This window comes from Pristis pectinata, chromosome 20 (genome assembly GCF_009764475.1).
Source record: "Pristis pectinata isolate sPriPec2 chromosome 20, sPriPec2.1.pri, whole genome shotgun sequence".
NCBI classification, from domain to species: domain Eukaryota; kingdom Metazoa; phylum Chordata; class Chondrichthyes; order Rhinopristiformes; family Pristidae; genus Pristis; species Pristis pectinata.
In genome coordinates, this window is record NC_067424.1 from 22,198,591 (window position 1) to 22,214,994 (window position 16,404).

The 16,404-nt window shown below is 40.6% G+C and overlaps 1 protein-coding gene across 5 annotated transcripts in view; it reads right to left on the bottom strand.

The window, feature by feature from the left end:
* Positions 1–14,078, bottom strand: part of LOC127580660 (suppressor of cytokine signaling 2-like) — a 166,769-nt gene extending 152,691 nt beyond the window's left edge. For 2 of the 5 annotated variants that reach the window (XR_007957854.1, XM_052034334.1), the window contains exons 1-2: positions 10,546–11,202; positions 9,929–10,146 (exon numbers count right to left, since the gene is read on the bottom strand). Coding sequence is in view for 4 of the 5 variants with exons in the window: in XM_052034334.1 (XP_051890294.1) it covers positions 9,929–10,058 (130 nt within the window). In the remaining variant the exon portion in view is untranslated. Of the gene's footprint in view, positions 1–9,928; positions 10,147–10,545; positions 11,271–13,786 lie in introns of those variants that run through there. The other 3 variants (XM_052034333.1, XM_052034335.1, XM_052034336.1) reach the window with 3 other exon arrangements.
* Positions 14,079–16,404: the final 2,326 nt, after the last annotated feature.

A 16,404-nucleotide genomic window follows, 5' to 3' on the forward strand; every position in this document is an offset into this window, starting at 1 on the left:
GGAACCATTAGACATGGCACATTTGGATTTCTGGAAGCTGGGTGATAAAGTACGGAGCACAAGGTACAAGCTCTTGGCACTGGGATTATATATTAGCATGGATAGAGGATAGGCTAATTAACAAAAAAAAATCCACAGGTGGAACATACATCAAGCTGTAACCAATAGTTGTGTAGTAGTTATCAGTGTTGGGGCTTCAAATATTTACAATCTCTATTGGTGACAACTGAAGGAAGTGAATGTATTAAAGTCAAATTTACTGAAAACACAAGGGTGGCAGAGCAAATTGTAAGGTGGATGTAAAGAGTCTGAAAAAGATGAAAAAAAGTTTAGACAAGTGGGCAAATATTTGGCAGATGCAAGGTTATCCACTGTGGCAGGAAAACAGAAAAGCAGAATATTAGTACAGGGAAATTTTATTACAGTTGCAAGGCCCTTTTGTGGGATCACATCTAGAACTTGGCATACAGTTTTGGCTTCCTCATTTAAGTAGGGGTACACTTTCAACGGGAGCAGTGCAGAGGAAGTCCACTAGCCTGATCCTGGGATGAAGGAGCTTGCTTACAAGTTAAATAGAGCAGGTCTACACCTGTTGGAGTTCAGAAGAAAGCGGTAGTTCCAAAGGAAATTGACAGAAGAGAAGGCAAGAGCATGTTTTCCCTCACAGGAGAATCTAGACCTGAAACAGTTTCAGATTAATATGTCATCTATTTAAAATGGAGGTAAAAAGCATTTTGTTTCTCTCAGAGAGGCATGGATCTTTGGAATTCTCCACCCCAGAATGCTGTGGAGCTAGAATTATTGAATGCATTCAAGGCCTGGTCTATAGGAGTCAAGCATTGTGGGCTACAGGCAAGAAAGCAGGGTTGAGACCCATCAGCCAGCACCTTGTAGGATGGCAGCATCAGCTTATGGAGCCCCCTCATATTCCTATTTTTTTATATTCTAACAATTAGAATATAATATAACAGGGCAGCACGGTAGCGTAGCAGTTAGCGCGACGCTATTACAGCGCCAGCGATCGGGGTTCGATTCCCGTTGCTGTCTGTAAGGAGTTTGTACGTTCTCCCTGTCTGCATGGGTTTCCTCCCACATTCCAAAGGCGTATGGGTAGGTTAATATGGGTTTAAAATGGGCGGCGCGGACTTGTTGGGCCGGAAGGGCCTGTTACCACGCTGTAAATAAAATTTACATTTAAAATTTAAAAAAAAATTAAATTTAAAATTTAAGTTTAATAAATCATCTTTCCCCATTTTTATCATATTTTTAATTTCATGTGGTGGAAAGTTCTTGGAAGCTTGAAAATAGATGATGCAATTTACTGAAATAGTAAAACTTTCGAACAGTAAGAAGAACTAAAATTTCCTTTTTGTATATGGAAAGCACTCAGATATTTAACAAGTATTTATAAATATTCTAGTTGTCATTTCAACTGTGTTCTTTTGGAATAACACAGATAAAACTCTGATCATTGCATCCATACTAATCATAATTGTTGATGGCCTCTTGCATCTTGCTGCAAAATCATGATTTTAGGAATACACTTTTAAAATAAAAGAACCAGGAACACAATCATATTTAAATCCCTAGATGGAAAATAAGATAATATACAAAATCACCAATCTGAAGCAATGGCTTGTTTCTTTAAGAGAAAGGATACCAAACATAAGTATTCCCTTTGTCCTATCTATCCCTCTCCTCTCCCCCCTCCAACTCAAAACTAACTTGTTTTCCTTTTTTCCCCCCAATTCTAGCAAAGTGTCTTTGAGCGGAAACATGAACTCTGTCTTTCCACAGATGCTGTTTGATCTGCCCGGTGTTTTCAGCATTTTCTCTTTTTTGTTAACTTCAGACTTCCAGCATCTACAACTTTTCATTCTGTAACTGTTTATCATTAGGTTATCTGAAAATTTATGGATGTACATGAAGAGAAAAATAAAGAGGGGGTGAAGAGATAAACCATCATGAAAAGGCTTTATAAAAAGAGATCCCAATCCTACTACATTGTGACAATGCATCCAATTATATTATTAAAGGTAGTTGGAAACATTTGCATTCATGTTACGAAGAGCTGGTTTTACTCAGAAACTTAAATCACTTTACAGCCCGTATCTTCACAACCCAAACTCAGAAAAAAAAACATACAAAATGAAAAATATGCAATAATAGCAACACAAGAATGACATGATCTAAAATATCTATATTCAGCATCTAGTGAAACAACACATTCTGGAAGTTGGGATGAAGGGGTATATATAATATTCATTAATCTCCTAATACATCTTCAATGTGTGCCAGACACTCTTTGATACAGTTTAAGGTAGTTCACAGGACCCATACGTCAAAAGATAAGCTAGACCGTTTTTAATCACCATATAAATCCTATAAGTGACAGATGTAAATCAAATGTGGCTTCTCTGACACATATGTTTTGGTCCTGTCCTCTTTTGGAAAAATATTGGAAAGACATTTTTAACATTATCTCAACTGTATTGAATATTGATTTACAACCTCACCCTGTCACTGCAATTTTTGGATTACCAAAGATAGAGTCTGGCCATTTATCTGCTTCCGCTTACCGTCTGATTGCCTTTGTTACATTAATGGCCAAACAATCCATTTTGCTTAAATGCTACTACTTTAACCCCTACTACTTTTCAATGGTTCTCTCAAACTGTATCATGTTTAAACTTGGAAAAAATTAGGAGTGGTACTGTTGATCCTTCGCTTAAATTTGAAGATATTTGGAGTCCATTTATTCAATATTTTCCACATGATATAGATCCCTTTTCAATAACTTTTCAATTTAGAGGAGTGGAGTTGACGACATAATATTGCTCTGTTTCTATTAAAAAATTTCAGTCCAGTCTTTTTTAAATTCTTTTTCAGTTTGGTTTGATATATTGGTTATAATTTTTCTTACTGATTTGGGGATTTTTTTTCCTTTCTTTTATATATACAATAAATCTTTTTCCCTTCTTGTATATTATACTCATTTACTAAGAGATCGTGGGATCTACAGATTTTTTTGATATTTTACTACTCCTTATGATTATCTATGCCATGATTGTTCTCCTGATCTCTTTGTATTACATGTACAAACATCGATGTTATATATTAATCTGTATTAATTAAAATAAAAAGATTGTAAAAGAAAAAAAATCTATGTTTAGCAGGACAAAAACCTTAAGGTCTTGCAGCTGCTTATGCAAATAAAATAAAACAAAAACATCCATTTATAGAGGTCACCCATATGTAACCTCCATGGAATCTACTCAGAAAATAGGAAGTTGTGCAACATTAGTGTGAACTTCATATATAAAAAAAAAGTCTCTAAAGACAAGTTGGATAATGTTTGCAACTAGGGCATTTGCCATGTGACCTCTGAATTAAATTTTTTTTAAATTTAATTTTTAAAAAAATTTTATTTACTGTGTGGTAACAGGCCCTTCGGCCCAATGAGTCAGCGCTGCCCATTTTAAACCCCAAATTAACCTACCCGTACGTCTTTGCAATGTGGGAGGAAACCAGAGCACCCGGCAGAAACCCACGCAGACACGGGAGAACGTACAAACTCCTTACAGACAGTGACGGGAATCGAACCCCGATCGCTGGTGCTGTAATAGCGTTGCGCTAACCGCTACGCTTGAGCACTGGTGATATTTCGTGTCCTCAATGTCTAGCTTCACATTACAGTCAACTACCCAGGGCAGCATGCCTTGCTCATCTCCATCAATTTGGGTAAGCACATGGGCTTTAATAGATGTTTATGTGTGCCCCAACTTCAGCCCCACTGGTGGAAACCACAGGGACTAATTCAATGTCAAATTGGCAGTAAAATTTGCACAATGACCCACAAGGAAAAAGTTGAAGTTACCAAAAAAAATCTCAGATATAAAGATGAACTGCTCTTGAAAAGCAACAACAAAAAAAAATTCACAGCAAAATCATAATGATTATCTTCAATATATTTTGCATAGAACAGTGGCTGATTTTCTGCTCCTTAATCAAATGTCATCCAAACCAAATATAGTACGTCAACTCTTATTTCATCAGATATCAGTACAACTCTGGAAACTTCCTGGTCTGATTGTACAGATCTGAGCCAAGTAGTGTACTTACTAATTTAATCAATGGAGGACCTTGACTTGCTTTTAGAATTGCCTTTGGTTAACATTTTGATATTGATAGTTTGTACTTCTATGAATAGTGAACAAGCAAAAGATCATAAACCTTTTTGTTTTAAAATGACAATGACTGTTCAGTTATGAATTTATTGGTCTACTTTGGTGCTAATGATCAATATAATGATGAATCACAAATACCTCCAATCTTTGGAGCAAAACACACAGCACTAATATTACTCACAAAATTTCTGCATTTATTATAAAAACATGAAATTTGGCTTTTGCAGCAACTCAAAAATCAAAAACATACTTCTAACTCTGATTTTCATTTGTTTGGGGGGGGGGCAGGTTTTTTTTCTTGCATGGTGATTGTTAATTGTTCAAAAACTGGTTTATAAAAACCACTAAACTTAATTCACATAGGGAAGTCATGTATGCAGTTACCATTTAGTGAGTGCTAAATTATCCAGAACCCATTAATTATTTCTAGTAACTGTAATCCATTTGTCAAAGATATTAAAACAAATATACCTCCATTCCAAAAAGAACAGATAAGCCAATCCATTGTATGATTATGGAATGCCTCAAGGATTTCAGAGGTTGTGTTTACACAGAGCAGTGCATTATGTACACAGGAGATTTCACTAAAATGCTACACAAAACCAACTTCACTGCAGACATATTGTAAAAGGGACTTTTTTTTTCATTACCATCTTCCACTTCAATAGTAATTCACAGACTCACATCCAGTCAGGCATTGGGCCTCTGGCCTGGGTTTTTGTGGGGAAGGAAATAACGGCTGCACTGTAGAGGCGAAACCACAATTTCTACGTTGGAAAAGTAACTAACGACATAGCATTTAGAAACAAACATGTTATTGTTAAAAGGGCTCTTTTTGAAATGGTGCTTTTAAACAATGCAGATATTTTGTTTTTAAGGCCAGTGAGACCTCTGTTGATGGCTCTCCCACAGAATAGCTAACACACAAATATCACTTCTATTCCAATTTCTATCTGGGGCTCATACTTCCAAGTGTTTTTAATCTCAATGTTTCATGATATTAAAATAAATGTCACAACGCTAGCATTTAAAAAAAATCCTAGCCTTCAATTTTACCTCCTGCATAGTCAAATCCTTGTTCATTCAACCACACCCTTATCTAAACCCAACCCATATAATCTCGACTCCCTTTAAAACACAAATAAAAATGTGCAACAGCCAGTAGTCTGCCAAAGAATAAAAATGCTTGGGAAAAGGTATCAGACAGAAATAGAGATACCAATGGTGACAAATCCAACCAGTAAAAATTGTATTGCACCAGCTTATTGAATGCACTAAGCCAAGTGTGATTATTCAGTAAATAAATAAAAGGAACCTTGCAGAAAGTGGAACTTGCACAGGCATACAGTTTTTTGGCTCAGTATTGCCAGTAATTTCTTTGCCACTGTGTAAAAAAGTTATTTCATTCCTTTGCTGTAAACTGAGCCGTTGTGAACTTTGGACTGCTTTTCCTAGAAGCAGCCTTGATGAAAAGGGAAAGTACTTAAAAAAAAAATTGGGAATTAAGTACACAACAAACAGACCAGGGATTTTAGCAGTGGAAAGTTATGTAAGGGTTTGATTAACTGGGTTATCTAATCATCTCACACATTTTCCTGTTCTATTTTAAAAAACAAAGACTTTTCCCCTCTCCACTGTCATTAAGTATTTTGGAGTGAAGGATTTCCTAGAAATACTAAACACTACAGTGTAACTAATTTGCTTTCTAAACCTGACAGCTCACATGACGCAATGATATGGAGATTTTAATAAATCATAACAAGTGATCTTTAACAATTAATCAACACAGATGCAAGCATGCATTAGAAAGTACTGAGAGCCATAGGTTCAAGCTGCCTTTTCCTCTCAAATATGCCACTACTACCAAACGTCCCATCACAAATTACTTGTATGCAGAGTTCAAAATCTAGTTTGATGCTGCCTAAGTTTTCCTGGGGTTTAAGCATTTGCTCACTGAAATAATCAGCAAGTGAAGCTCGCTGTTGCTTCTGCACAAATGGTTCAGCTACTCCAAGTGAAGGGTGGATGCACCTTAGTAGCATGAAGTCCCTGTATTTACAGTAGATATGAACTAAACACAGAAAGATAAATCATGTCAAATCATATCCTTTCAAACATATGACAAGTCATAATTACTGAAAGTCAGTCCATCTGGCACTGAAGATTAACCAATACATTTGCAGAGCATTGCAAGTTTGAACTGTTGGTGGCGATATTAAAAACAAAGCTGTTTTAAAATTTTTTTCCTCTGCCTCTATTCACTTCTTTGCTTTGACATGGAGTTCTTCCATACTAAATCTGTGCTGCATTCCCAGTCCCCTTGATATAAACTTCACAATCCTTCAGTCTGATTGGTTAAAGGTATATACACTTGTTTCCCTCCACTCCTGGGGCTACAGAAGCAGGAACTTACTCACTGCAATGTTATCAGTTCATACTCTCACCAAACTGACACACAAATAAATTAGCAACTTAAATATGCAAAACCAAGATGAAGAACAACAAACGTCAGTGGATTCATTCCTGCCACAAAATATTTTCCAATGTTTCTGCAAGTCCATCTGGAATGTATCCACCCACAAACACAGGTAATGTTCTCTATTTTTGCTGTTTGAGACAAAGTGAAATAGTTTGTCATGGTCTACAATACCTCCCAACCTTGGAATCCAAAACAAAGCAGCCAATCATATTACCCATTGGCCTCCATTCTTCTCCTGTGAACATATCCAATTACTACTCATAACCTGCACTGTGCATACCCTCAACTACTCTGTTTTGCTCTCTTCCAAATCCTTTCAATAATATTAAAACTACCCTGCATGGAAGTGCTGGCATTTACCTCTGTAACTGTCAGGAATCTCAAGATTCCTGCACAGGTGTATGTAAGCTTCCCCGCAGTGATTGCCCATCTTTTCTCCAATATCAGATTCCTCATGAAGTCCAGTAACAGAGTGAAAGCTTCCTGCAGTTTCCCAGCAGTTACACTAGGAAACCTGCTTGCTAAGTATGCACCAGGTTAGACAAGAGCAGGTTTAGCAAGTCATCTATGCAAATAGAGAGCAATGGCAATAAGGGAAATAGGCAAGTTTCATAAGATTCACACTTCCTTCAATTAATTGAACTTTTTCTTAAATAGATTTAATTGCTTTAAGTGTTTTATGGTGTTTTATTTCTTCTTTTAAATTGTCAAGTATTCTACATTTTTATGGTTCTTTTTATTTGAATGACAGTTTCAAAGTCTTTGGCAGCATTGACAGCCTGTAAACTAGGGCAGGGTGGGACATCGGCTCAGCCAGTTGTCAAAGGATTTCTGTGGGTGAGGTTCTGCCATGCAATGCCAATTAGTAGGGAAAGGTCCTGCAGAATCCAAGGCTTCACTGACCAGACGAGTGCGCAGAATTCGTGACTTCCAGGGCATTATTTCCTCATTTGAGTAAGTGGCTAAATTTTATGCTATTATGCATTTCCCCCGTCACATCTTTGCCAAATTCCTAATTCAAATAATTCCCTAGTTTATCCTATTAATTTGTGCCTTACATCAGTGGGATTGGAACATTTGCTGAAGGATAGAGAGCATACAATGCTAAGTACAGAATGCACGTTGCAAAACTCTTTCAAACTACCATCACTGGCAATAACAGGCCGAATGGCCTTCTGTGCCACAAACTTCAATGGTCCAGAATTCATTAGCTTTGCACCATAAACAAATATAACCTTTGTGCTTGTGGACTTCCAGGTTTAGACCACTAAAGATATTAAGCAAAGATATCACCAGAAAAATGACCCCCAGGCTGATGGTAATCCCTGTATCACCATCAGTTGGGTTCTGTAGTCAGTGAATTATGTATTATTTGTAAAATGTGCTCACTGAATCTCACTTGGAAGTCAACCATGGAAGTTGACTCAAAGGCTGTAATAAAATCCCTGCACACACCACAAATCCCTGTACGCAACATCCACTAGCCTGTCTTCATCAAGCTCCACTGCCACACCCCAGAAAGGAAGGTACATCTATATAACCTCCTCTCCTTTTACTTCTGCTCACAGTTTCCACGATCTTCTCATTAATAAGATTTTGCAAAACTTCACCCAAAATAGAATGTCACTCTCCTGGCTAACAGGTTCTTGGTCATTGTTGTTGCCTTTTACTGAAAAAAAACTATTTGCATCTTCCTTTTGGGTCCTTCAGCACTTCGTCAGCATTCAGAAAGTTCCAGATTTGTGCCAGAGTTCCTGCGATCTCCTGCTTATTTAATACTTCTGCTGCTTATCTGGTATCAAATGACTCCCTCTTCCAATCCCAGTTGTCTTACTTTTTTAATCTTCAAACATTTATGTAAAAAAAACCTCCTGCCACATTCAATTCAAAAATTTTCTTTGCTATTTTCACAATCATGCTCTTTTGTCTTGAATCTTAAGTTATGAGAGGTTTTGGGACTTGTCTGAAGGAACCAAATTAAGTCATTTATTTCATATTTGTAACTTTACAAAAAAAGGAAGCAGAACCAAAATTGATCACAGTATTTCTCTGCATTTCACTCTGTTTTCATTTATATAGAAACAAGATAACAAAGTGCAACACTGTCAGAGATGCGAAATCAAGAACATACCAAATTGTCAGCTTTTCAGCAAACTATTTTTCCATTACTTTTCTTTTCAAATGTTGCGACTGTAACCACATTTGTTTTACAATTAAGAGAAATTCAACAATATTTATGTTGAGCTGGGGTTTACTGGAGCATAAAATAGTCAGTACACAAGGGGTGCTCTTACTCAAAAAGATGCACACTGCTTCCTGAACTTCCAACTTACCCCAGTGTACAATTATCCATAAAATGTCTTTTTGTTTTGAGTCTCCATTCAGAATGAGTAGTGTCCCATTTACTTTTTTAAAATTAAACTATTTTCTGAAGAACACAGCATAAATATTTTGACAACATGATATGCTTCAGCTGCCAAGCTTGTTGTTTATCAATTTCTATTTGATGATGATGTTGGAGCAATTAAAATATGTATCAAAACTCAATAAAGCTTAATAAATATATCATTTTTACACACACTCAAAATATGGTATGCAAAACTCCACTGACTGAAGCCAAATTGAAGTCTGAACTAATTACCGCTGAAAATCACTTGTGAAATTGTTTATTTCATAATTAGTGTTAATTTCAGAAAAAAAGAAAATGAAAGAAAATTATTTCCCAATTAGTTATTTCGTTCTAACGTGTGGGGATATTTGTAATACAGCATGATAATATAAGCGTGTATTTTAAGTCTCTTTTCCCCCCAGTTTTCTGTACATGAAATACTTTAAATATGTCTGCAACAGACAGTTTCAAAATACCGCACATTCAACATTCTAATAATACTTCAAAAAGTTGTAAGGACTCTAATGAACAAGGATTTAGTTTTTTTTCAAAAAAGCATTTAACGTTATTTTTATATATCAGATCTCATAGATGTGCGTAAACAAGCGAACCATTCACAACGTTATGCTAAAATATACCTGGGATAAAATACATTGCATTTGCGAAGCCAATGTTGGACATCTAAGGGAATAGAGAATTTACTTTGATGGAGGTTGGTGATTTTTTAACGTAATTATAATACAACAAAGGGAACGAAGCAACAGTAGAACAAAGGGGCCACAACACTGCCGGACATTTTAAGAAGCTTCATTCATAAACCCACCGCGCGTCTTCATCTAGCTATTAAAGTCCATATGTTCATGACAAATGTACCTGTGAGCTCCAAATGACTCATGGTGCAGGAGATACGGAACAAGTCAGAATGTCCTTCCCGGAGGTCAAGCGTGTCTTGGGGCCAGTTGCTGGGGTACAGCGGAGTTACTGCCTTCTCCTGACAAATCATAGAGGTGATGAATTCAAATCACCGCTAATCCCACTTCGATCACAAGATTTACACGGTCCAGAAAGAGCTTGTATTTGTAGCCCTAAATCTAGACAAGAAGCAAGTGCATAATAGTAAAACTGGTCCAAGCTCTTTATATTATTTTAAGTTCTAGTACAATGCGCTGCTTCAAAATATGAAAAGCCCTAATATCTTAATTACTTGCGGAAATTGCTCAAAACTAATTTCGAATGTTGTCCAATATCTTTGGCGGAATTTGGGTCCATTTTCCAAACGCGATCAAAAATAGCAGACGGGCAAACGTTAATTTATGCAAGCAAGATCGCAAAATGCTTTCCAGTAAAAATCAATGGCTCCGATGTAAAGCTTTGCAATTAAACAAAAGCACGAACGATTTCATTAATATTCACTTTCTGTAGTAGTTGCCCAGTCAAAATGATACTCCGAGTATATTCGTTTCAGCTAAATTAATAAACAAGTTATTTACATGTTTTTCTCCAAAGGCGGGTGAGTGAGGAGCGAACGAACACGGTTCTGAAACCCTGACTGCGCGCGTACACATGCATACACCTTTGGTTAAACCGAGCGTTTGGTCGTTTGTAGCCCGATTCAGTGGTTTGCAAACACTGCGCCGATCCTGGGAACAAGCCTGTTTCCCTCGTGTAACTCCACTAATAACAGCCAGTCACTAATTGAATACATTCGGCCTAATTCAACTCTTTCTCTGCTGACAGGCAGGGTCGAAGCACCACGGGCGGCAAAGAGACAAAAAACGAAAATGGACAACCTTTTGTTCGTTTCAGATTCTTGGAATGAGTTAACCCTTTAAACGAGAGCGTTCATTTCCCCCGGCCTAAGGAATCAATCCTCATCGCCAGTGATGCGCGGCCACACACTGAACTTCACCCACGATCCACAGTACCCACGGGCTCTTTCTGAATGATTTCAATTTACATTTTCCCCAGTGATCAGCGAGAGGAGGGTAAGGTTTACAAAGCCGTACTTTCCAGTCATGGAGAAAAGGCCGGGTTTGATTTTTTTTAAATCCCGGAGCAACGAAAACAAAAGAAGAATTTAAAGCAAAAGATTATGTGAAGATGGGAGACTATCCACGGCGACCCAGACACTGGGAGGCTGCACTCGAACTGTGCACATTTAACCTCAGATTCCCCTCCTCCCCCCCTTCCTCTTTCTCTACATGCGATCATCACCGAATGCGTTAAATCAGAGACACGCCTTTAAGCGCCAACGCCTCCTGCTTCCCGTTTAACACACCACCACCCCCCCCCCCCCGCCCTAATACTTCTGCGTTCAGAGAGGTCGCTTGCAAAACAACTAATTGTTGGAGAGACCGACGTTGATGAAATGTGAGCAAAAAGAGCTGGACTGGACGGGAAGGATGCTGCTGTGTTGATTTGGTTTTCAGTTTGTTTTTCGCAGCTAGTTTTACTAATGCAAACATTTGTGAAGCGGCAGCTTGTTCCGGGCAGGAAGCGCTGCTGCTGCCCCGGGGGCTGCCCGCTGCCACATCCCGGGGTCTGCCCGCTGCCACATCCCGGGGCCGATGCTCCGCGCACAGGCGCACGCGCTGCTTTCCAGGAACTTTCCAAGAACTCGCGTCACCTGCTCTTGTTGCTATTTCGCCACCGACCAATCAGCGGCGGCTCTACCCCCCCCCTCCCCGCCTGCCATTGTTGCATCACGGCTGCACCGCCCACTCGCAGCCTGAACTCGGCTGAGCCGAGAGCGGGGTGGCGGCTGCGCGGCGGCGGGGAATTGATGGGGGTATGGGAGGGGAGGGTGGGAGATGGGGAGGGGAGGGGAGGGTGGGAGATGGGGAGGGTGGGATGGGGAGGGAGGGAGGGGAGGTGGGGAGGGGAGGGAGATGGGGAGGGGAAGGGAGGGAGATGGGGAGGGAGGGACGGAGGGAGGTGGGGAGGGGAGGGAGATGGGGAGGGAGGGAGGGGAGGTGGGGAGGGGAGGGGAGGGTGGGAGATGGGGAGGGGAGGGAGATGGGGAGGGGAGGGGAGGGTGGGAGATGGGGAGGGGAGGGGAGGGGAGGGTGGGAGGGGAGGGGAGGGTGGGGGGAGGGGAGGGGAGGGTGGGAGATGGGGAGGGTGGGAGATGGGGAGGGGAGGGGAGGGTGGGAGATGGGGAGGGGAGGGGAGGGTGGGAGATGGGGAGGGGAGGGTGGGAGATGGGGAGGGTGGGAGATGGGGAGGGGTATGGGAGGGGAGGGGAAGGGGGTATGGGAGGGGAGGGTGGGAGATGGGGAGGAGGTGGGATGGGGAGGGGGAGGTGGGATGGGGAGGGGGAGGGGGAGGTGGGATGGGGAGGGGGAGGGGGAGGTGGGATGGGGGAGGTGGGATGGGGAGGGAGGAGGGGGAGGTGGAATGAGGGGGATAGGGAGGAGGGGATGGGGAGGTGGGGGGATGGGAGGGGAGGTGGGGCGAGGGGGGTGGGGGGATGGGAGGAGATGTGGGGGAGGGGAGGGGATGTGGGGGAGGGGAGGGGATGTGGGGGAGGGGAAGGTGGGGGGATGGGGAAGATGAGGGGGAGGCGGGGGGAGATGTAGGGGAGGTGGGGGGATGGGTGGAGGGGAGGGGCGGGGAGGGGGATGGGTGGAGGGGAGGAGAGGAGGGGGTGGGATGGGATTGAGAGCGTGGGAAATGAAAGTTACGTCGCGCTAGTCCGGTGGGGGGAGCGGAGGGTGGGGGTTACTGTCGTGGAATGATGTGATCGCGAAGAATTCAAGCAAAGCTCACGGGGAGTGACTCACTGCAATGTTCCAGGGGCGTTATTATTAGAAAAGCCAGCAGTGTGTTGAGGAAATCGTATTCCTCAATATTTCGCTTGCCCTGGAGACGCGAACACAAATTACAATGTGATTCGGCATCCCGAAGCACCGACGATTGCATTCTAGCATTTGGGGTGGCGGGGGGGGGGGGGGTGGTGCTTTTAAGAGGGGCACATGAATGAGAGGAAAATGGAGGGATCTGGGCATCCTGTAGGTAGGAGGGAATAACTATTGTGGGCCGAAGGGCTTGTTCTGTGTTGGACTGTTCTATGTTTTATTTTATTCATGGGGGCTCTTTTTTTAAAGTTACGTTGATGAACTTCATCAAGTACGCCTGCATTTCCTACCTTAACCCCCTAAAGTATAACAGGCCGTTGGAGATCCTTAAGCAAAATAGTCTATTACAGGGCAGACGGGTGCTTACCAGAGCGATAATGAAAGTAATGCAAATACTTGAACATAAATACATCGTAAAGGCGACGGGAGAAGACCCCGAGACTTGGGAACTAAATAGTTCGTGCTTCAGAAGAGCTGCTGCAGAATCGAACAGCCCAGTGGCTTCTATGCGATAATGTTCGAAGAATGTTTGAAGCCGTTGTTAGTACAATGTCGAGAAAAAAAATGTAACTTTGGGCGAAAGTGACATATTTGCTTTTAACTTAGATTTAAAGAATAGCCGTCGACATTTGATGGTGGAAGCAGCTATCAGATTCGAATTTAACGTTTGTATTTCTACATCGTATAATTTGTATATTTATTTATTTGCAGTATTCAATTATGTCACATCCGTCTGGATCACCGAACACTTTTTAAGTGGTTACAACCTGACTTGAGAAAATGAACGATTAATCACAATACCCGCGATATATCTGAATCGCTGGATATTTACTTCAAAGTGTGTCTGCCGATGGAGGTTATTTTGTATACTTACATTTCGGATACAAGATAAACCGTTTGATTCCACAGGAGAAACCCGCTCTTGTTCTTGCGTAGAATTCATAATTTACAGGGCAGTTATTGAACCCAGTTGGAGAAGAAAAACGGGCGGAGGTGAATTTTTTCATAATTCTGAAAGCGTAATTCTGACCAAAATGTTGATATCCATGAAAGGAAATGTATCAAGGGAACATTAAATATTAACTTAAAAGCACAGCGAGAGAAACTGGGAAAGGACTGATCTCTGCAACTGACAGTGTTGCATCCTGATCTAAGCAGAAAACGGAAAGGTGGGAGAGGGAATTTCTAACCACGGATTAAAGGGGCAGTCAGGAGGCGAGTGATGATGGAGGGAGGTACGCGAGTAAGATGAGCCACGGGGGGAGGAATGAGTTAACGGCGAACAAGCTCGGTCCAATCACAAGGAAAAGAACAAACACCGAGTGCCAAATGTGTGAGAAAGTTTTACGTTGTTTTAGGCCTCCGCATACACACTTTGGGATAAGCGGCCAGTGAATCATATTGTGGGAATTGTGATTAACGATTCATTTTCTCAAATCAGGTTGTAACCATTTAATTCATGCTTCGTGATCCAGACGGATGTGACAATACTGAATACTGCAAATAAATAAGTGCACAAAATTGTACTGTATAGAAATAAAAGCATTAAATTATTATAATTGCTTCCACTACCAAATATCGACAATTATTCTTTAATCTGCGTTAAAAGCAGTGGTATCGCTTTCGTCCGAGATCATGCATTTTCTGAGCACGGTATAACTAACAACGGCTTCAAACATTCTTTGAACGTTATCGCACAGAAGCCACTGGACCCTTTGAGTCTGCAGCAGTTCTGAAGCACGAACTATTTCATTCCCAGGTGCACACCGGCAGTTGATAAACAATGGTTGATTCAGTTGTGCACAACAATAATTGTAGTATCAAACTGTAACTCCGGTAGAAATTGAAAGCTGTTTTATTATTAATTTTATAATTTATTATTTTTCTTATAAAGGGAGAAGATGCGCTTTCCATTTCCACCATTAGGCTACAGCGCCCTCCTGTGGTATTACACGATATATTCTTAGGATTAAATAGTTTATAGTTTCAGGATGGCTTTCATGTGTACGGGATATCCCAAAGTACTTCACGCCCAATGATCTTCTTTAAAAGCGAAGGCATGTTGATTATGTGAACACATATTCCAAATCCTACAGGAGATACAGACAGATAGGCAATCAACCAATCTGATCAGGTTTAAGTGTTAGAAAGTTATCTTCTGTGATAGTTTAAGGTTACCTAAGATCAAGTCGTAAGAGTGGTCAAATTTGCTACCACTGAGCCAACATCCAGTATATTTTACTGAACCCCTGTTAATTCAAATAGAAATGTCGCTTCCTAGATTATAAAAGTATCAAAGTAGGAAATATTAAAGTCACATGTAAATCTTCAGGGTTGCAAAATTGCATTGCCTATGTTGCTTTACAAATTAAGTATGAATATCGTTGCATTAAATGCACAATTGAGAAGCATACAGAAAAGAAGAAGCATGACTGGTTCATATAGTTATTCAATAAGATCAGGACTGATCCTTTACATCATGATGATTTCCTTCTCATCCAGTCTCCAATCTCTTCGGTCCCTCAATGTCCATCAAGCTGATCTTTGAGTATACAACTGAATTTTCGCAGCCCTCCAGAGCAGAGAATTCCAAAGATTTACAACATCTGAGCAAAGCCAGTTCTTCTCATCTCAGTGCTAATTGGCCATCCTTCTATCCTGAGACTATTTCTCCCTATTCTACACTCTACACCTGGAGGAAACACCTTCTCAGCATCTACCCTGTTGATCCCTCTCAGAATTTTATATATTTCAAAGAAACCACTTTGCAAAATTCAGAAGTGTCGGGAAGAATGGCAATTCTTACTTAATATCTCTTCACTGGAAACCCTTCATCCCAGAAACCAAACTAGCAGGCCTGAACTCCATCACCTCCAGGGCAAATACTGTATATCCTTCCTTGGGTGTGGATCCCAATCCTGAACACAGTGCTCCAGGTGTGGTTTTGGAAACTTCCATACTCTCGTACTCCTATTGCATTGGGATAGAGGCCAACATACCAACTATCTTCCAAATTGCTTGCCACACTTACATGTTTCATGAACCAACATGCTAAGACCAATGATTATAAGCCCTCTGTTTTTCTATATTTCTGGCTGATGTGAATAACCTCACATTTTCTCTCATCATTTTCCACGTCACCTTCCTGCCCACTCACTTAATCTGCCTTTATTGAATTTAGATTCATAGCACACTTTCCCAACTTGCTTTGTATTGTTACTTTCATTGGGAAATTTTGATACATTGCAGTCTGGATGGAAATTCATTTCCTGTTGTGTGCACTGAACTTAGAACACTGTGAGGCATATGCATTGATTGCCTTTCCTGAAATTCAGTTCCATTGATGTCAATGGAACTGGAGTTTGGAAGCATACAGACTGCGATGTCCAGAGCATTAGTTTGCTTTGGGTCTTGTCATTTCCTCCAGTACTTCCTCTTCACCAACGTAAATGTTATTTGACTCGTGCTTCCTTAGTGTGCCTGGTACAAATA